Below are 22,511 nucleotides of genomic sequence, written 5' to 3' on the forward strand. Positions count from 1 at the left end.
GAAAGGAACATGATTCATAACCAGATAGAAATCTAAGCAGACCACAGACATGGCAAATTTATGGATAGGCTGAGAAGTCAACTTTGGATTTCTCATACAGAAAAAAATATCACTTAAATACAACCCATCCATGATTTCTCTGTTTTTTAACTACCATTCTCTTTTGTGCTTTGCTTTGCAATCACTAAAGTACTATGAGAGGGGGCAGTGGCACAGCTACTAGAACATGCACATGTTACAATGTGCACATGTTCAAGCCACACCTGAAGGAGGGAAGCTTCATAAAGCAGTGAATCAGTGCCACAGATCGATCAATCAATCAATCAGTCAATCTCTCTCTCTCTCTTCAGTTACCCCATCTCTCTCAGTTTTTCTGTCTCAATTAAAAAGTAAACAGTTTCTAAAAAAAAGATGAAATTGAACTTTGAGGGGATGGGTATATATATATGTATATATATATATTTGTTGTTGTTATATTTAAGGAGGAGGGGGAGCAAGAGTGACAAATAATATAAAAACACCCCTGTTGGACTTTCCAGGTCACTTTTACTTGGAGACATCAATAGGGATAGGCTGTGATTCTCTGCTGCCCATGATGGGTAGCATGGACAATTCATAGAGACCTGATAGGACCAGATGGGAAAAAAATTCTATCATCTTTGACAGCGAGAGCATAAAACTTCATAATTTAGGAGCCACTCATCCCTTCTCCAATATGTTCAAAGCCTGGGCTATAAAGAATATGACATAGTATAATCTATATATATCTATTATACTATATGACATAGTATAATCTCAGTCTCAATCACTCTGTGGTTACTGTGTTAATCTCTGCAAGATTAATCATCTCTCCACTGGCAAGACTGGGAGTTTGTAGCATGCCAAATGGATGCACCTGTACAAAATTAAGACCCAATAAACTTGGGCTGGGAGTGCGTTGGTGGTGAGTTTAGGTTAGATCTGGGATAAGGAAGATCATATCATAAATCTTTTATACTGCATTTCCCCAAAGAGGAATTACTTAAGCAGCTCATCAGCTGAAATGCATCTCTTCTGTAAAAAAAGAATATTGGAGGTAAACTAAACTCACTATTTTGTGCTAGAAACTTTATCTAACTGAAACTTTAATAAAAAAAAAATACTGATAGTTTCCGTGAGACAAGGGGTGAAAGATGCACAAAGATGATTTTTTTCCCTCCAGAGTAACTAAGATCAGGATATGATTAAGAACCAATGAATTCTGAGATACATACTCTGCAACCATTTATAACTATTGGTCTATTCTACTCTTCTCCCCACATTTATTTTTTAAACTCCCCTTAAATAAAGACACCAGAGGAGCACAATCTGGGATAATAAAAGTTTGTGTTCCTGATATTTAATATAGTTCCCATCCCTCAAATAAGTGCTGTCATTGAATTTTTTTCTTTTTAAATTTTAATTTAATAATAGAGACAGAAACAGAGATAAAAAGAGAAAGTCACAGAGAGAAGGCCCAGAGCACTGCTCGGCTCTGGTTTATTGTGCTGTTAGGGATAAACATAAGACTTTGAAGCCTCAGACAAGAAAGTCTTTTGCATAACCACTATACTGTCTCCCCAGCCATCATTGTATGTTTTTCTCAGTAAATACTAATGGTAAGTGGTAAAGAATAATATTTATAATTATTTTTTCTAGCTTTTATCTACTTTTGTTTTAAAACCTCTTCATACTTTATTAGAGAAAAATCTTGCATTGTCGTATGCTTTACATTGGTTTGTTCTAGCCCTCCCCCGCCAAGAGAATTGGATCAGTCCTGTTAATTTCGCGGGCCTGCTTGGAACCCAAGAGAGAGGGTTCCTGAGTCCGAGAGTTCCGGAGTTCCTGAGTTCCAGAGTTTCAGAGTTACAGAGTAAGAGAGAGTTCCACAGTGGAAGAGTTGCAGAGGGTTCCCCAGTACGAGAGTTCCAGAGTTCCAGAGTTCCAGAGTAAGAGAGAGTTCCTGAGTTCGAAAGTAAGAGAGAGTGCTTGTGCCGCCGCAAAGAGACAGCAGAGTTCTGTTTGGTGATTAGTTTGTCTTAGTTTATGAATCGTTGTTTCTGAATAAAGAAATACAGCTTCCCTGCCCAGCCGTTGTCTCCGCGTCTCTGTTACCCGCCGTGAAGCAAGCCAGCCCGGCAAGAGCCTCCGAAATTTTAACAACATTGCATGATTTACTTTTCACCAGTCGGTTCTGGCATGCTCCTGATGATATCAGAATCACCTGGATCAATGATGGCCAGTGTGCAGACTCTGTAGTATTTTCCACATGCTGTGCCTAATTCAATATTATTGCCACTGTAGTGATGGACACCAGTTTTGGCCAACATGGCATAGTACTCAATTTCTGATTTCCTCAAGGCAGGGCAGTTGTTGGCCAGGATGACCAAGCGCTTGGCTTTGCCTTGTCTGATCATCTTCAGAGTCTGCTTGCATCCCAGCACGTACTTCCTGCTTTTCATCACCAGCTGGAGCCTGGAGTTGATCGACTCCAGTGACTTTTTCATATTCTTTGTGGCCAACATATTCCTGCCTTAGGTGAGGGACGGCCCCCAACCAAGAGCCGCTGCCAAGATGGCCGGGGAGAGAGAAAGCTATCTACTTTTTTAATACACAGCACTGCTCAGTCGTGGCTTATGCTTGGGGTAGAATCTGGGACCTTTAGCACCTCAGGCATGAAAGTCTTTTGTATCACCATTATACTATATCCCTAGCAGTCCCCAACCCAGATTAATATCTATACTAAAAAAAAAATCTATCTTTTACAATATTACTCTTATGCAGCTTCACAAACCATTGTCTACCCAACTTTGACCAAACAAAAATTTGACTTATCCAAACTATAGCTTAAAGATAAAAGGAAAAGACTTACATTGAATAAAATGTGTAAAAATCTTAAATAAATGTTTACAGTACTATCAAAGCTACTATTGCTGCAGTGATTTGAAATATGGGTTCTGCTAATTGCTTATCAGGTGATTTTTTTTTTCAGCATTCTAACTTTGACCTTTTTCTCCCACCACTGCCTCTATATCTATCTCTACCATCTTTACTTAATTTTATGTAGAGTAAGGAGACTCATAGATCTCTTAGTAATAGCAAAATGCACAGAAAGGTAGTAATTATAACTCCCCTAATAAAGAATGGCATCACTCGATTTATGAGAATAAGTTTCCAGGGTGAACAAAGTACAGGTGGGGAAGATAGAGAGGCCATAATAAAATTAAAAGTGCCTAAAATAATTATAAACTCAGAAAGAATGGACCTTCCTTGTGTAGGAGTGCACAGCCTGATATCCCATGAAACGTCTGATACATCAGCCAGTTTTCCTCCAAAATATAAGTTCCCAGTATTCACCAGTGGCCTGGGTCCCAATTGACACAGTATGTTAAGACAGTCTGAGCCGAGCTGTCCAATACTATAACTGCTGCCACATGTGGCAACTGAGTACTTGAAATGTGACTTGGCTGAAAAGACATGTGCTGTAAAGGTACATAAAATACTGACTGGTCTCCCAACACTTAAGTTGAAAGAAGAGTGTAAAATAACTCATTAATAGTTTTATATTAGCCTCTTGTCTGATGTATGACATGTAAAGATCTTCTCCCATTCTGTCAGGGGTCACTTGGTTTGGGTAGTGGTTTCTTTTGCTGTGCAGAAGCTTTTTAATTTGATGTAGTCCCATAGGTTTATGCTTGCCTTAGTTTTTTTTGTAATTGGATTAGTTTCATTGAAGATGTCTTTAAAATTGATATAAAGAATATATAAAGAGCTTGCCAAACTCAACAACAAGAAAACAAATAATCCCATCCAAAAATGGGGAGAGGACACGGGCAGAATATTAACCACAGAAGAGACCCAAAAGGCCTAGAAACACATGGAAAAAAATGCTCCAAGTCTTTGATTGTCAGAGAAATGCAAAAGCAGACAACAATGAGATACCACTTCACTCCTGTGAGAATATCATACATCAGAAAAGGTAATAGCAGCAGATGCTGGAGAGGTTGTGGGGTCAAAGGAACCCTCTTGCACTGCTGGTGGGAATGTAAATTGGTCCAACCTCTGTGGAGAACAGTCCGGAGAACTCTCAGAAGGCTAGAAATGGACCTAGCCTATGATCCTGCCATTTCTTTCCTGGGGATATATCCTAAGGGACCCAACACACCCATCCAAAAAAGATCTGTGTACACATATGTTCTTAGCAGCACAATTTGTAATATCCCAAACCTGGAAGCAACCCAGGTGTCCAACAACAGATGAGTGGCTGAGCAAGTTGTGGTATATATACACAATGGAATACTACTCAGCTATTAAAAATGGTGACTTGACTGTTTTCAGCCTATCTTGGACAGACCTTGAAAAATTCATGTTAAGTGAAATAAGTCAGAAACAGAAGGATGAATATGGTATCATCTCACTCTCAGGCAGAAGTTGAAAAAACAAGATCAGAAGAGGAAACACAGGTAGAACCTAAACTGGAATTGGCATATTGCACTAAAGTAAAAGACTCTGGGGTGTGGTGGTGGTGGTGGTGGTGGTGGGGGAGAATACAGGTCCAAGAAAGATAACAGAGGACCTAAAGGGGGTTGTATTGTTATATGAAAAACTGAGAAATGTTATGCATGTACAAACTATTGTATTTACTGTCAAATGTAAAACATTAATTCCCCAATAAAGAAATTAAAAAATAGTTTTATATATGGCTTTTTTGGTGAGAGTTTACATTCTAAGTGTATTAGTTAAGTAAGTATGGCTTGTGATTAATTCCATCTTTTTTTCCCCCACTTTTTTTTTCTTGGGGGGGTTACTAGGAAAGTGAAAATTATACATGTGGCCCACATGTGTCTTTCTCTCCCACCCCCGACCCCACCTTTCTAGGCAGAGAGAGAGAAAGAAAGAGACCGTGCTTCCTTCAGTGCAGTGAGGGTCAGACTCAAACCTTGGTCAAATGTATGGCAAAGCAGCACACTGTCCATGTATTATATTTCTACTAGAAAACACTAGCACTGGTTCTGCTACTCTCCCTAGCCTGTCCTCAGAGACCACAATGTGGAGATTTTGTAGTCATTTGCTTTTTAGGCGGTATTGGCGAAGCTTCTCAAAAACACACTTTTCTTTTTTTAGGAACTGGATTCCCCATGAAATAAAGAATTGAGTGACAGACCCTTAACAACACACAAGGAAAGTCCAAAGCATTTCATAATAGTTTAAAAGCACATGAGCAGATTGCTTCTTCACCCAGACACCAAACAGATCTGCTCATACAAGAAAATGAGGAATGATAGAATTTCTGCTTCAATATTGTTCTCATTCCAAAAGGAGTCTGGTAGTGATTAAATTCTTTGATCCTCTCAAAGGGCTTTGTGCATGTTCCTGTAAGCATTGTGACCACAGATTTAACTCACTCAGCTGAGCAGGAGTGACTGGGTTTAAGAACTTGGTTCTGTAGGTATAATCACATGTCTCATCTGTCCTGACTCCTACCAGAACAGAAATGAACTCAGAAAGACAAGTCTAAAACTTTGAAGGACAAGGCTAGAAAAATGAGGGGAAAAAATCATGCTAGTAAACTGTCAGTATACACAAGGGTCAGAATGATTATTCACATACATTTTCTCATTAAAGAATTTGGTTCAAACTTTATCAGTATCACCACAGAGCATTAATTGATAAATCAAAGTTCTGAAAATAACAAAGGAAACAAAATAATAATTGCATGCTTGCCAATCACTGAGTGTTAAAGTTGTGTCTACCTATTTAAGTGAATATATATACACCTCTCCCTTTCCCATCTAATTTTGAAGATTAAGTAGCTAAAGAAGAAAAAGAAAAAGGAAAAATGCTTTAAAGAATCTCTGGCCCCTGGCACTACACACTGGCATCTGGAAGAAATAACAGCTCAGACAGTCTGAACCTTTCTACTAAAATGTGTGAAGGGATAGAAGAGAGCCTTATTTCACAGAAAGTTCATGCCCATCATTAAAGTCAGACAAGAACTGCATGAGCACAACACATCCCAGACAATTATTTAACTGGTGAAGTGTCACACTGCTTTATTTCTTTCCATTTTCCAGTGACATTGACCAGAGATCAAGCTGAGGAATTCTTCCAGCAGCTGCCTGTATTCTGTCCTAAAATATGTTTTTCATATTAGATTTGCCCATCAATTTGCTTCCCAGCAGGATTTTCCCCTTTCTGTTAAAGAGGAATACCAACTATTTATTGCAACTGGAGGAAATAATGAAGGGTTGTAAGAGTCACTGAATAACATGCTACTAAGTAAACACTTCCATAAACAGTCACTTTTGACAACAAGAGCATGAGATGCTCAGGCAAACGGGCTTCCTAAGCTAGGTCAGGTCGTCTCAGGAAATTTTACAGTCTCCTGTAAGTGGGGAGCAGGAATTCAAACCCAGATCCTTGTGTTAAGTACTATGTGCATTTAAATGGGTGTGTCACTGCCCAGCCCTCTGTTAGGTTGTTATTCAAATCAATCATGATTTAAACAGTGATTTGGAGGACCTTATTTATTAAAATACTGACAACCTTTTGAGTCTACTTCATTTAGTCTTTTTACTTTTTTTCTTGGTTTTAATAGGGTGGGATGTGTAACACTGAGAAATCCTACTACTTTTATAATTAATGCTATGAAATCTTCTTGATGTTTCCAGATATAAACACTTAACTATAGTCTGTTTTTATAATACACACTTGAATTATGTACACAGATAAAAGTAGGAAAAACATAGAAATGTTTATGATATTAGCATATGACTACTGATTATATGTATATACTTGCACATAATCACTAGTGGGAAAATTCTCCACAAAACACTTTTTAAAAAAAATTTTTTATTTAAGAAAGGATTAATGAACAAAAACATAAGGTAGGAGGGGTACAACTCCACACAATTCCCACCACCCAATCTCCATAACCCACCCCCTCCCATGATAGCTTTCCCATTCTCTAGCCCTCTGGGAGCATGGACCCAGGGTCGTTGAGGGTTGCAGAAGGTAGAAGGTCTGGCTTTTGTACACAAAACACTTTTTATTATGCCATAACTGTTCTTATGGAAATCTGTATGAATGTTTCCAAAGAAACTTCACTAATATTTTCATCAAAAGTAAAATCTTTTCTGGACACCACTCTTTCCATTTTTCACAATGGTCAATATGAAATGCAGTCATGGACTTCACAAGTTACCCATCCAAATATAATCAAAATGTAAAAACACTAAACAATGTTTATATATTATCACATACCTCAGTTCATTCTTTAGCATATTCCACTTGAACTCTTGATATTAATCATATGAAATTTTTCTTATGTGTCAAACATAGATAAAATAGCCAAATTTCATCATTTGATTCATCCCAAGTTACTTACCAGGCATAATGATATTGGAAAAACCCAACTTTCTTGTTATGGATACTCCATGAGAAAATACTGAGGAATATTCCCTTCTGATTTGCTCAATGTCCCCGTGTAATAGTTGTAGGGAAACTGCTAAACCTAAAATAGTTACGAAATAAGAGTCAAAAGCAGAGACACAGTATCATGAAAATGTAAAGAACCCACAAGCCCAAGTCTATAAATCGTCTCCTTAAAGTAAGGGTTAATATTGAGATAAAATTCATCTAAACTGGTGATCTCTAGATAATAATTTTCCAACTACCCCTCCTGAGTAAAGAAGTTCAGGGTAAATAGATTTAAAAAAAATCAGTGTTTAATTTATACATATTTGTAAATGGGACCAAGTGATAGTGCACAAAGTAGAGCATATACATCACAGTGCACACAGACTAGGGATCAAGTCCAGTCCCCATGTTCACAGTAAGCTTCAGAAACAGTGAAGCAGAATTTTAGGTCTGTCTCTCTCTCACACACACACTCTTTATCTCACTTTCCTTCTCAGTTTCTCTGTCTCTATATGAAACGTGTACATTTAAAAAGACTATATAACTCAAGGGTTTTAAAGGCTATTCATAGAGGTTTTCATAAAATTTAAGTAATAATGGTAATTATAATAAAGCCAAGATTTCCAGTTGTAATATCACACAGAACATAACACTGGGCATTATTTTTAAATTCTATTCTATTCTATTCTATTCTATTCTATTCTATTCTATTCTATTCTATTCTATTCTATTCTATTTATTTATTTAGGATAGAAACAGAAATTGAGAGGGAAGGGGGAAATGTAGAGGGACACACACACACACACACACACACACACAGCACTGCCTCACTATTTGTGAAGCATTTTTCCTGCAGATGGGGAAATGGAGCTTGAACTAAGGTCCTTGAACACTATAATGTGTGTCCTTAACCATTTGTGCCACTACTCAGCCACATTTAAAAAATATTTATTTATTTAATTTACTATTCATTCATTTTGGATAGACAAGTGGGAGATACAGAGGGAGATACAGGGGAGATACAAAGGGAGAAAGAGACACTATTTTCTTTCTTTATACATTTTTTTGTCATCACTGGTGCTTTGATAAAAATATGACTTTTTCAATAGATAAAGAGACAGAGAAAGGCAGAGAGGAAGAGAGAATGAGAGGGAATGAGGGAAGAAAATACAGAAAGGAAGAGAGAGAGAGAGAAAGAGAGAGAGGATACACAGCACCAAAGTTTCATTCAGTGCAGTGGGGCTGGGTTCATATAGCAAAGCAAGCACACTGTCCAAGTAAGATATTTTGTGGCTCTAGTTGCTAGTTTCTATAGAAAAAAATAAAGCAGGATATGATTTTCTTTGATAAGCAAAAGAGAACCTAGTCAGTAAAGCAGCTAAAATACATATATATTTAGCGTTATAGAAACATTAACACAGAGGATAAATAGAAGATGATCAATACTTCCTTTATATCAAATTTTATCAACTATTATGAAACAACTACAAAAATTAATATTATATCTATGTAAATACATGTCTTTGTATATTTAATATGATATTCTCTGAGATTTTAAATATCTTTCGTTTTTCTTTTACTTTTTCAAAATAAGACAAGCCCCTCACATTAATGGAAGCTAAAGCTGACTTCCTTTTTTCTTTTCTTTTTTTTTAAATAAAAAAGTCAGTCAACAAAAACCTAAACTCAATTTTAAAGTGAATTTGGGGGCCAGGAGGTGGTTCACCTGGTTAACTGCATACATTACCATGCAGGAGGTCCTGGGTTCTAGCTACCTACCTGCAGGGGTGAAGCTTCATGAGTGGTAAAGCAGGTCTGTAGGTGTCTATCTTTCTCTCTCCCTTTCTATCTCCCTCTATACTCTCGGGTTTTATCTGTCCTAACAAATAACATACAAAACAAATAAAGAAAATAAAGAAGAATGGGAGCAAGGATTCTTCATGCAGACACTGATCCCCAGTGATAACAATGGTGGCAATAACATGAATAAATAAAGTGAATTTGGATGATAGGTGTCAGGATGAAAAATCTGTAATCCAAATATCCTCCAACTGCATCATTACTTATCCCTCTTTTACTCAATGACTCTCATTAAGTTATCACTTCCTAGTCACAGTCCATAATGAAACAATACAGCAATAAATATTGTCCCTTAGAGTTCCAATGTTCATGTTGAAATAAAAAAGAAATGTAAAACATATTTGCCATACATCTAAATTAGGTTCTTGTTTTAACCTCCTTCAACAATATGAACAAACAAGCTATAACAAAAGCAGCATTTTGTTGGTTTCTTTGACAGCTTTTCAGCAGTGGTTAAAATATCAGGAAACTTGGACTGGATTTGGCATGTTTGGTGTACTGGGGGGGGCATTAGGTGGCAGTTTGGAGTTCTTGTGTATTATGCTGGAAAAGAACGTAGGATGGGGATGAGAGTGCTTGCAGACACCTATCATGTTGAGATGATTAAATTTTATTTATTTACTTGTTTACTTGGGTCGATTAATGCTTTACAGTCAACAGTAAAATAGTGGTTGGTACATCTGTAACCTTCCTTCCTTCCTTCCTTCCTTCCTTCCTTCCTTCCTTCCTTCCTTCCTTCCTTCCTTCCTTCCTTCCTTCCTTTCTTTCTATTTGCCTCCAGGGTTATTGCTGGGGCTCGGTGCCTGTACCATGAATCCACTGCTCCTGAAGGCTTTTTTTTTTTTTTTTTTTTTTTGCCTCCAGGTTATTGCTGGGGCTCCATTCCTGCACTATGAATCCACTGCTCCTGGAAGCTATTTTTTCCCTTTTGTTGGCCTTGTTTTTTTATGGTTGTTGTGGTCATCATTATTATTGTTGTTGATGTCATTGTTGGATAGGACAGAAAAAAACAGAGAGAAGAGGGGAGACACAGGGGAAGAGAAAGATAGACACCTGCAGACCTGCTTTACCGCCTGTGAAGCGACTTACTCCCTTGCAGGTGGGGAGTTGGGGGGCTTGAACCGGGATCCTTATGACAATCCTTGCGCTCTGCACTACGTGTGCTCAATCCGCTGCGCTATCACCCAACTCCCCAATTGTAACATTTCTCAGTTTTCCACACAACACTATACTTAGGTCCTCCTCTGCCGTCATGTTCCAGGACCTGAACACTCCCCCCCTTGCCGAGAGTCCTTTATTTTGATGAAATACACCAAACCTAGCTCAAGTTCTGCTTTGTGTTTTCCCTTCTGTTCTTATTTTTCAATTTCTGTCTATGAGTGGGATCATCCCATATTCATTCTTCTCTTTCCATCTTACCTCCTTTAACATAATTTCTTCAAGCTCCATCCAAGATGAGGTGAAGAGGGCAAATTCATCATTTTTAATAGCTGAGTAGTATTCCATTGTATATATCTACCACAACTTTCTCAGCCCTTTTATCTGTTGTTGGGCACCTTGGTTGCTTCTAGGGTTTGGATATTACAAACTGTGCTGCTATGAACACAGGGGTATACATAGATCTTTTTGGATGGGTGTATTTGGTTCCTTAGGCTATACCCCCAGGAGATGAATAGGGTATGTCCATTTTTAGCCATCTGAGAGTTCTCCAGACTGCTCTCAACAGGAGTTGGATCAATTTACATTTCCACCAGCAGTGCAGGAGGGTTCATTTGCTCCCACAACATGAAGAGAAATTTTACCCATGTGCCAACAACTGCATTGTCAATCGTTAACTCCCCTCCAAATCATGACATTTTATTTTAAATAATAATTAGACTCAGAAAGAAGATGGAGCTTTCCCCAGGGTTCAAATTTGACCTAGATGAGGATTACACAGTGGGTAATAATGTGAATGATGGACAGGGTAAGATTGTATCACTATGTCCTCATGTTTTTTGATGTGAAGCTAATAGTAAGCATTAGAGGAATTGTGAGAATTCAATTAAATCTGGTAAGTACTATGAAACTGTAAATCTGCATCCAAATTTTAGCTATACATTCTTTAATCCCTTCTCTATCTCCATCTGAGTTTGAAGAAGATGGAAGGCTATAGACACCAAGCAGGGGAATCTTTCCTTTGATAGCCACATAGCATGAGGCAGAGAAGAAGAAGCTGTGTGGAGGATTTGATAGCTATAACAGTCAGTGTATCTTGGAGATAATTTTATATGGTACTACTGCTTCCTTATAAAACCTAAAGACCAGAGAATGAAGGCAAACTAACATGTGTTATCATCCATCTGTCTCAGTAGCTATTTCTTCCTGACTCATGTTCTCCTACTACCCCCACTTCATTAGTGGTGTCTCTGTTCTCCTCCCACTTATGTCCTTTTGCCTTCAAAATACTCACCCACACCATCAACATCATCATTAACATCATCAGAAGCCGATATTTGTAGAATGCCAATGCGTGCCAGGCATGGTACATAACAACAGTCACTCTCACTGGGAACACTAACCTAACTCTTGGATACAAAACACAGGGCTTTCAAATAGCGAACCAACTGAATTTAACAAATTTCTTGAGATCCTGTAAGTCTTTGCAAGTGAGGATCATTAAACTAGAATTTCTCATCAAAGTTTCTAAGCAGAAATACTAGTAACATTATGTTATGCAAAAAGAAGAGACTTGAACTAAATGATAACGTAAAAGCAAAGAGATTGTATTATCTGGTATACATGGGGGTAAAAAGAATGAACAAGATTTTTGTTTTTCTCCATTATGAGTTAAAAATTCTTCATCTGATATATGTTATAGAAAGATCTTCTATTCTGAAGGATATCTTTCTATTTGGGTGGTAGTTTCCTTTGCTCTGCAGAAGTCTTTCAGTGTGATATAGTCTCATTGGATTATTTTTGTTTCCTTTGCTGTTGGACCTGAGTTTTTGAAGACATTTTTAAAGTATAGATTGAGATGTTTTACCAATGCTTTCTCCTATGTATTTGATTTCTAGTCTGATGCCATGTCTTTCATCTATTTGGAACTGACTTTTGTGTATGGTAATAAGTGGTGGCCCAGTTTATTTTGCATATGTCCAGACAATTTTCCAGATACCACTTGTTGAAGATATTGTCATCTCAAAAATTAGTTGTCCATAGGTGTAGGATCTTAATTCTGGGTTTTAAATTCTATTTCACTAGCCTATATGTCTATTTTTATTCAGTACTAGCAAGTTTGGAGTATAGTAATCTTGTAGTATAAATTGAGGTAAGGAAGTATGTATGATACCTCATCTTTTAGTACTTTAAATGTGTTGTTGCACTCTCTCCTTGCCTCTAGAGATTGTGATGTCATGAAGGTTTGATAACCCTATCTTCATACATCACTTTCTTCCTTTCCCTAGAAGCCTGCAATAATTTTTCTTTTACTTGAAGTGTTAATAGCTTTACAATGATGTTATCTTGGTAAAGGTCATTTTGGGTTCAGAAATATAAGTGTTCTTTCAGCTTCCTGGATGTCTATGTTCTAAATATTGCCCACGTGTGGTAATTTTCCTGTTCTTATTTCTTATTTATTTATTACCTTTTGTTGCCCTTGTTGTTTTATTGTTGTTGTAGTTATTATTGTTGTTGTTATTGATGTCGTCGTCATTGTTGGATAGGACAGAGAGAAATGGAGAGAGGAGGGGAAGACAGAGAGGGGGAGAGAAAGATAGACACCTGCAGACCTGCCTTACCCCTTGTGAAACGACTCCCCTGCAAGTGGGGAGCCGGGAGCTCAAACTGGTATCCTTAGGCTGGTCCTTGTGCTTTGCGCCACATGCACTTAACCCGCTGCACAACTGCCCGACTCCCCCTGTTATTATTTCTTTGAATATAGTCTTTGATCCCTTCTGCTTCTTTTCTCTATCCCTGGTATGCTTTCCCATCTCAGAGACTGTATTTTTTAGACCTATCATTTGAGTCTGATATGCATTCAATTTAATTAGAGTGTCTCTTTAATTACAGTGCCCTGTAATTCTGTTTGAGATTTTCCTGTTTTTACTTTAATTTTTTATTTTATTGCCACCAGTGTTATTCCAGGGGGTGGGTGCTGACTGGCAAATCCACCACTCCCTGTAGTTCTTTCTTTACTTCTTTCTTCCTTTTTTCCCTCCTTTCTTTCTTTCTTTCTTTCTTTCTTTCTTTCTTTTTCTTTTCTGTGAGGACTGAGAGAAGTTAAGAGGAGAGGGGAAGATGGAAATGGAGTGAGAAAGCGAGACACCTGAAACAACTGTTTGCGCATGAAGCTTCCCTCTGCTAGGTAGGGAACAGGGACTTGAACCTGGGTCCTTGCATACAGTAGCATGTGAATTCAGTTGGGTGAACTATCACCTGGTCCCCTGGAATTTCTCTTGTATGTTTTCTATTGTCTTACTTAGACACTTTGTCAAGTCCCGGGTATGTCTTTAAATTGAAATTCTTAAATTGACCTCACAATGAATTGTCTAATAAGTCTTCCAGGAATATATTCCTGATGTTCTTCAGTAGCCATTCTTTTTTTTTTTTTTTTTTTTTTTTTTGTGGACTCAGCTTTAGTATTATTCTGGAAAGTCAAAGTTTTTCTCTCTTTGCATATTTAGTGTGGCTGCTATTGTTGGGTCAGCAGGTGGTGCTGTAACTACTGTGCTATATTTCCTGTTTGTTCATTCTTGGTGAGGGGTAGCAGAGATACTACCAGTAAAGTAATTTGATTGTGTTGACACCCTACAGCTATTGAGCCTGCACCCAGACTTTTGTGAACTAGGTGTGTAGAAGCCAATTTTTATGGTTGATTGGTTTTGCCTGTGTATTTGAGGAGTATAGCTCACTTTCCCATACACTGCCCAGACATAATTTCCCAAGAATATTCCTTGAGATGGGGACAGATTGCACAGCTTCACTATCAATTCTCAGTCAAATTAATTCTCTGCCATACTAGTGAATCTTTTAGAGCAAGCTGAACTTTAATTTCCTCAGGTCAAGGGTTAAGAGCTCAGAAATTCTCAGGTCTGTGGTGGCAATGAGCTCTACTGTGTAGTTGCCAACATAATGCTGGCAGTAGGCAATCATACTTTCTTCCATACTGAAACTCTCCTCTGCTCCCCTTTTCTGCCCAATGGACATACACTTATGTACCCAACTCCAGTTGTGTAGTTTCTTCATAAATCTCAGCTGCAGTTTGATGAGATTGGTGTGTTGTTTTGGAAATTTTCCAGTTGTCTCGGGGAGTGACTAGGCATCTTCTGGTACACCATCTATTTTTTTTGGTGTGTGTTAATTTTGTGAAAATTCCCATTTTTTAATATGAATTAACTTTTCTATCTTTTAGTCTTTCTTTGAAGATTTACTATCTAAAATTCTAGAAGATCAAGTTTCCTGTTTATGAAAATTAATCTGCCTCACTGCTGATTATTTTATGATTGATCACTATTATTATCATCATCCTAATATGACTCATCTTTAGTGGGTGCTGTCTCCTTCACAGGAATTCCGTAAACTATGGTGTAAAGTTGTGATACAGATTAGGCACACTTGTACATTTTTTAGACTACTCAACCAGTGCCCTGCATTTTATTGAATTTAAGAAAGCTATAGATTTTTCCAAACTGTTAATATAACATAAATTCATACCACTGACCAGCATAGTTTTAATGTCTCATGAGAGAATCATATGCATTCATCATGTTTTTAAAATAAAAGTTCCTAAAATCCCAGTATTAGACATGTAACTAGATACCACTTGTACATATTTAAATCATATCTCAAATTCCATGGTAAATTCAGAGTTTAATTTGTAAACTGTCAAGTTCTATATTCATGCCTCCTTCTCTGCTAGGGTATCTACCTCTTTTAGTTATGAACTCTGTTTTTCATGCTACCAGGTTTTTCTTTTATTTCTTTGAACATTAATTCTCCAGTGTGCCATACCATGGATATAATTTATTCAGCATCTTTACATGTTTGTAATATGAAAAGATGTTACAACAGTTTAGCCTATCATGTTTTAGAACGTCAAGTATACCTATGACTTTCAACATATACAGTAATACATTAGGAAAATATAATAGTGTGATTATCAATACACAACTCAATTATAATTGTGAATGAGTAAATTAGTTAACCAAGCAAACAACTACTCTAGTTAAGCAGTAGTTAAGGATTATCAGTTTCAATAAAAATTAATTCAGGGGCCCTAATCAGGGAGTTCTGAGATTCCCAAACAGACATGATAGGCCTAGACTTCAAAGAAATCCCTCTCTCCACTGTTACCGGTCATTTCTAGCAGGCACAACAAAATAGACCCCTTTGTGGGCCCCCATAGGACCTTGCCCTCAATCTGGGTCAACAATGGTAGAGAATGTTCCATCCTCTGAAGAGAGGACGGACAACATACTCTATGCTACACCTGAGGAAGATGAGTCAATACTGGGGCAACATTCCTACAGAATGTGAGCTCAGATCTACAGGAATCCAGAGGTCACACAGGTTCCTAAACTGATTATGGGCCCCAGATCACATCAAATCGATGGGGTTTACAGTAATATTTATACCCCTTTCCCATATTAGGGAGCTGCTCTCTTCCCTGAATTCAGCTTTCTGGTCCTTTTCCCAGCCATGACATCATCTCCCCAGACAATAATTAGGATTCAACTGCATATCAGATTTCAGGCCCAGGCAAAAAAAAAAAAAAAAAAAAAAAGAAAGAAAAAGAAAAAACTAGTATAGCTACAGGCCCTTTGAAATATAACTAAAATATGCCCACTAGCTATCTATAAAATGGAGGACCCCCCAACGCTTCATCTGCACTATTCCAGACTTTAGGTCCATGATTGGTCAACAGTTTGTTTGGCTTTGTATATTAACTCTTTTCAGCCACCAGGTTCCAGATGCTAGCAGGACGCAACCAGACTTCCCTGGACAGACAACCCCACCAATGTGACTTAGAGCTCCGCTTCCCAACAGCTCTTCCGCTTCCCCACAGCCCTTCCTAGAGAGAAACACAGGCTAGGAGTATGGATCGACCTGTCAATGCCCATGTTCAGTGGGGAAGCAATTACAGAAGCCAGACCTTCAATCTTCTGCACCCCACAATGATCTTGGGTCCATACTCCCAGAGGGTTAAAGAATATGAAAGCTATCAGTGGAGGGGATGGCATACAGAGGTCTGGTGGTGGGAATTTTATGGAGTTGTACCCCTCTTATCCTATGGTTTTGTCAATGTTTCCTTTTTATAAATAAAAAATAAAAGAAATTTAATTCAGATACTGTACTTTGCTCCAAAGTTTTATGAATATAATAAGCTAAATTTTAACATAAAATCACAATGCTAATGACCAGATTAACCTGAAAACTGTAAGTCAATTTAAAAGTATTTAATACTGAGTACTTAAAGTTTCCTTTGTAATTATCTTGGAATATAATCTAAGTATAGAAAAAGGATAGGAAAACTGTTTTACCTTATTTTCTCTCAAAATAGACTATTAAGTAGAGATCCATAAATTAAGTCTTCATCACAACTCAGAAAATATTTTAACACTTATGGAAACTCATTTCAGAAAATGGGTCTAGCTGATTGAGATTAAAGAAACATGACAAAATTTCATATACAACACAGCACAAACCTAAGTGGAAAAACAGGGAATACTTCTTCAAAACCAAGTAGAGGACATACAAAAGGTAACAATAAATAAATAAATAAATAAATAAATCAGAATAGTAAAAGCAATAATTCCTCCTATTGGGGGAGGGAGGTGCATGTATTGGGGCATTTTATGTGTGTAATCTTACTATTCTCAGTTAGCTTTATTTCTTTTTTTATTTAAGATGGAGATGATGAGGAAGTTGGAGATGGAGAGAGGAGAGGCACTATGGGACTTGTTATGCCTGGTGCATCCATCTGGTACTGAGAGCTTATAAGGTCTTTGCACATGGTATGTGTATGTAACTGGGTGTGCCATCACCTGTTTTTTATTGACATATTTTGATTTCTAGTGAAGTTATTAAAGCATATCATGAGTTTATCTTGTTAAAAGACATGTGCTTTTGTAGTATATGAGAGTTCACAGTATCAGAGTTCTGTGAAGCTACTAACATCCGGAATTCAAAGGGGAATATATAAAATTGAGGATAGAATATAGGCAGAGGCACAGAAAGTGGTTACAATAAGAATATGGGTCAAGTCTTGAAAACCTGTCTTGTGCTAAGAGTTCAAACTGGCATCAGAAATGAACTAATGAAATTTGGAATGGAAATTTTTATTTGTGAATGAGGATTCTGGTAGGGAAAGAAAGGAGGACAAGATACACATTATGAACAATAATTTACTAGACTGGGTGATGAATAATATCTGCATAAATGACTTTTATTTTGGTAGAGAGATAAATTAATAAAAAAAGTTCAGATCCTTCATTAATAGTAACATTTCTAAGGCACTGTTTTAAGGACACACTTCTAAAATAGGAGAGATGTTCTTCTAATTATTGTTCAGAAGCAGAATAAAAACAGAAACTGAAGTTTTGCAAAAGTCCAGTAAAGACTGAATAAGCAAACCAGGGTGTTAGACCTTGAACAAGAAATATTAAACAACTTCCTTTGAATTATCATTCTTTTTACTTCTAATACTTACTGCTTGGCACTAGGCAACCAGAGAAACAAAACTGAAACAAATGTGTCATAATTCTGTTTCTTATTCATTTACTTGTAAAATATTTGTCTTCTACTTGTCACTTCATATTAAGGATTTAAAAAAACTAAATAATAACATTTAAGTAGAACATAAAAGTGCTAAATGATTCAAACTGCACAAAAGTTTACATTATCAAGGTAAATTTAGCTAGTTCCTGAGTTTTTTAAAAATAAAATTTCAAAAGATTAATTTATTGAGAGAGAGAGAGAGAGAGAGAAGAGAGAGACAGAGAACATGATGGAACAGAAACATCACTCTGACATATGTAATATTTGGGATCAAACTTAGAACCTCATGCTTAAGAGTCTGCTTTATCTACTATGCTAACTCCCAGGTTTCCTGTGTTGTCTTCTAAAAGTAATCAATGCCTGTAACTTTTTGTATATTCTTACTAGAATTTTTGTCTCTTGATAAACATTACAAAGAAAATAAACCTGAAATTTAGATAAAAATAATACAGAATAAGTTGTGATAGAAAATATTTCTGAGAGGATGACATTTAAACTTAAAGAAAATTGTTAATAAAATTGGAGAGAGATCTCATATGGTTCCAGGACTGCACTCAGGGCCTCATGATTGGTAAAGCATGTGTGATCTCAATGAGCCATCCTCTTGTTCCAGCAATCTGAATATTTTATCTTATAGGCAGAAGGAGGGTCTGTAAAAATCCTACAATAGGAGAGAGTTTTCTGCAATAGAGAAAGTATAAGAAGGCTACTACGAGGAATTTTCTCCCAGTTGTTGCTGCAATAAAGTCTACTTAAAAAAAAAAAAGAGGAAGAAGAAGAAAGCTACTAAGTTAGAAACCAGTTGAATCAGATATGGCTGAAGAAGAGGTTGGGAAGCTGAACATAAACAAGAACCCACTGGAGACTTTTAGATAAAGGAAAATAATATTCAGTTTGTGTTTTAAGAAAGTCATCTTAGGGCTGGGGAAATAGCATAGTGGTTATACAAAAGATTTTTAAGCCTGAGGCCTTGAGGTCCCAGGTTCAATCTCTCTTAACAACATAAACCAAAGTTGAGCAGTGATTTGGTAAAAGATTACTATTAGTACTACTACTACGAACAATACTATTAATAATATTTTCAGTATTGTCTAGAAACTTGAACTGATGAATTCAGTTAAAGGCTCTTATAGATAAGAGATGATGGAGGATCATACTAATTTGATAGAAATGGAGATGGAAAAAAGTGGTAAAAAAAAAAAACAACCAAAGAAGTAGTCTATTAGAACATAAAAGTAATGTCTTGGTGGTATAGAGTAAGTCTCCCCTAAAGATTTCAGGTACACTTTTTCCAGTATGCTCAGGGTTGACCTTTTCCAATACATGTCATCTTATACGTGAAACTAAAAGTCAACCAACATCCTGTGGACCTCAATAGTCAATAAAAATAGTTATCATTAGAGGATGCAGACTGCTGGAGCTCAGCGAAGAACATACATGTTACCATTCATGAAGTCCTGAGTTCAATCCTGATACCATAGGGAAGCAGCATGAACAATACCAAAATGTAGCTCCATGGATGATGGAGTGGTGTCTTGGTGTCTCTTCCCTTTTCTGTGCTATCAACCTCTCTTTTCTCAATATCTATATCCCATTCCCCACTTTAAATATAGAAAATGCAAAAGTTGGGCTGATGAGGTGGTATCACACATGAATGAATGATTTTGTTTATTCACCAGTAGCAACACTAAAAATCTAGGCAGACTACCTAAAAATCTAAGGCAGACTTACTGGTATCTCCAGAAATCTTTTTTTTTTTTTTATTAAAGAAAACTATCTCAAAGCAGATTAAATATCTCAAGGCAAGAACTTTTGGTGTTGGGTGTTTTAAAAGCATTTTTAAAAAAAAATCATTTCCTTCTTATTATGTGAAGCCTCCTCATCCCTCCATTATGTCCAAGATCCCAAACATGGGATAAAATCTCCATATACTCCATGACTGCTCAACAATTTGTTTGGCTTCGTATGTTAACTCTCTTTTCAGTCACCAGGTTCCAGATGCCATCAGGATGCTGGCCAGGCTTCCCTGGATTGAAGACTCCACCAATGTGTCCTGGAGCTCAGCTTCCCCAGAGACACACCCTACTAGGGAAAGAGAGAGACTGACTGGGAGTATGGACTGACCAGTCAACGCCCATGTTCGGCGGGGAAGCAATTACAGAAGCCAGACCTTCTACCTTCTGCAACCCACAATGACCCTGGGTCCATGCTCCCAGAGGGATAGAGAATGGGAAAGCTATCATGGGAGGGGCTGGGATATGGAGATTGGGTGGTGGGAATTGTGTGGAGTTGTACCCCTCCTACCCTATGGTTTTGTTAATTAATCCTTTCTTAAATAAAAAAAAAAATCTCCATATACCTCATTAATTTTAGAATTTATGGGCATATGAATTTTCTATATCTATGCTATTAAATTTGAACTCATTTTCTACTAGTCTGTCTGATGCTAATTTGTGTATTAGATGTTGTGAAATAAGGTAAATGAGTGAAGGTGGAAGATTCCTTAGTAACTTGAGAAACTGTTGAGATAGGAAAGATAAATTAAGAAAAGAAAAAATAGTTATTTAAACTATTGAAATACATAACTGTGGTAAGGAATGTTTCCTTAAACCAAATAGACTCTTAAAAGACAGAATTTTGATGCTACTAAGGATAAAACAAAGGTCCTAACTATAAGTTTACTTTCCAAAGATAATATTCCTGAGATCTTTAAAAAGGCAATCTTATTCATCAGAATGTCAACCTTGTAATATAGAAAAATTATGATAAGTATAAACAAATTATCCAGTGATTATAACTGCTAGTTCAAAGATCTGCTATATCAAAATTTTGGGAAGACTTTCATGTTTTCTTCAAAGAAGTGGTTAGCCTATGGCTGAGTTATAGAGAAAGTAAAATTGAAACAATATATAATAAAACATGAAATGTCAAATGAAGGGGCATTAAAAGACAGCTAAAATTTCTTACTTTCATTTAATCTTAACCAGAAAAGAAATTTACTGACCAGAACTAGGAAGAGATTCACTGGTATACTGTGGAAGCTATAATTCTAAAGAATGAATGAAACCATTACGAATTACGCTGGTTTTTTTATCTTTAAATATTTTTTTACTGTAACTATTACTATAAACCTATAAGTTTATTCGCACTAGGAAACATGTAAGTCACTGAGAAAATAGCATGTATAAATATAATTTTAAATGATATTTTAATGAAATACTTGCTACAAACTATGACTATTTTTCTTCATAGCAAAATTCCAAACAAATTAAAGTGCTTGTAATTAAAAAAATACAAGAAACAGAAAAAATGAAGCTCAGGTCACCACTTCCACTAGTTTTTAATTGGGAGTTAAAAATAATATATGAAGGGTCAGGGAGATAGCACCATGATTATGCAACGAGATTCTCATGTCTGTGGCTTCAAAGTCCCATATTCAATCCCTAGCACCACCATAAGCCAGAGCTGAACACTGCTCTAGTAAAAAATTAAATTAAATTGGGAGTCGGACAAGTAGCACAGTGGGCTACGTGCACGTGGCGCAAAGTACAAGGACCTGTGTAAAGATCCGGGTTCGAGTCCCTGGCTCTGCAGGGGAGTCGCTTCACAGGTGAAGCAGGTCTGCAGGTGTCTTTCTCTCCTCATCTCTGTCTTTCCCTCCTCTCTCCATTTTTCTCTGTCCTATACAACAACAACAACATCAATAACAACAACAATAACTACAACAAGAAAACAATAAGGGAAACAAAAGGGAATAAATAAGTAAGTATTTAAAAAAACTGTTTAAAAATTAAATTAGATTTAATTAAAATAATATATTAAGCCTTAAAAATATTTTTAAACTGATAGTGAGGAGGAAGATGGCGGACTGAGAAGCTGCTAGCAGCGTATGCTCTGATCACATCTTCTGGAAATGGTAGGATTTTCTGCCTTTAGCAGGCCAGTCAATAAGGGGTCCTAGTGGTGACACCAAAGAGGTGACTATAATTTAATTTGGGTTAAGAATTAGAGTAAAGGTGGCACGGACTAGTAGGAGGGCTGCTCCAGACTTCCCAGGAGGCGGCGGGCAAGGCTGGTGTGCCGGGCATTGTCCTACGCCCGGGAAGGCGGCTTCTCCGCTGGTTGCAGAGAGCTGCTGGGCAGCCGGCAGAGGACCCGGAGGGAGCACTATAGCTTGGGGGCTTTCTCTTGGGAGTCTCCAGGGACCACCGCGACCCTGAGGGCAGATCCAAAGACTTCTTAAGTATAGCTCTCATTGGATCAAAGGACTTGGAGCTAGTTTTCATTTTCGAGAAATCCTTTAAAAAAGTCTGGAGGGGGGGGGTTTCCCGGAAGATGGCGGACTGAGAAGCTGCTAGCCGCTGAGCTTGGAACACATCTCCTGGAACAGTAGGATTTTCTGCCTTTAGCAGGCCAGCCAATAAGGGGTCATAGCGGTGACAAGGAGGTGACTATAA

The 22,511-nt window shown here is 37.3% G+C and overlaps 2 protein-coding genes across 9 annotated transcripts in view; both read right to left on the reverse strand.

Moving 5' to 3' along the window:
* Window positions 1-22,511, reverse strand: part of DOCK4 (dedicator of cytokinesis 4) — a 541,157-nt gene that overhangs the window by 201,704 nt on the left and 316,942 nt on the right. For all 8 annotated transcript variants that reach the window (XM_060196434.1, XM_060196436.1, XM_060196435.1 and 5 more), the window contains exon 13: window positions 7,406-7,531. In XM_060196434.1, coding sequence (XP_060052417.1) covers window positions 7,406-7,531 — 126 coding nt within the window. The remainder of the gene's footprint in view (window positions 1-7,405; window positions 7,532-22,511) is intronic.
* LOC103107349 (large ribosomal subunit protein eL30-like) lies at window positions 1,711-2,565 on the reverse strand. Its single transcript, XM_007516135.3, has 2 exons — window positions 2,183-2,565; window positions 1,711-1,728 (listed from the first exon to the last, which is right to left on the reverse strand). Exon 1 carries the CDS (start codon window positions 2,541-2,543, stop codon window positions 2,193-2,195), a length of 351 nt encoding a protein of 116 aa, XP_007516197.2. The 5' UTR covers window positions 2,544-2,565; the 3' UTR covers window positions 1,711-1,728; window positions 2,183-2,192.

Source organism: Erinaceus europaeus, chromosome 8 (assembly GCF_950295315.1).
Source record: "Erinaceus europaeus chromosome 8, mEriEur2.1, whole genome shotgun sequence".
NCBI lineage: Eukaryota > Metazoa > Chordata > Mammalia > Eulipotyphla > Erinaceidae > Erinaceus > Erinaceus europaeus.

Bases quoted from the DNA above. Each gene is read 5' to 3' on its own strand.
- LOC103107349 (XM_007516135.3), bottom strand. From the start codon at position 2,543: ATGTTGGCCACAAAGAATATGAAAAAGTCACTGGAGTCGATCAACTCC.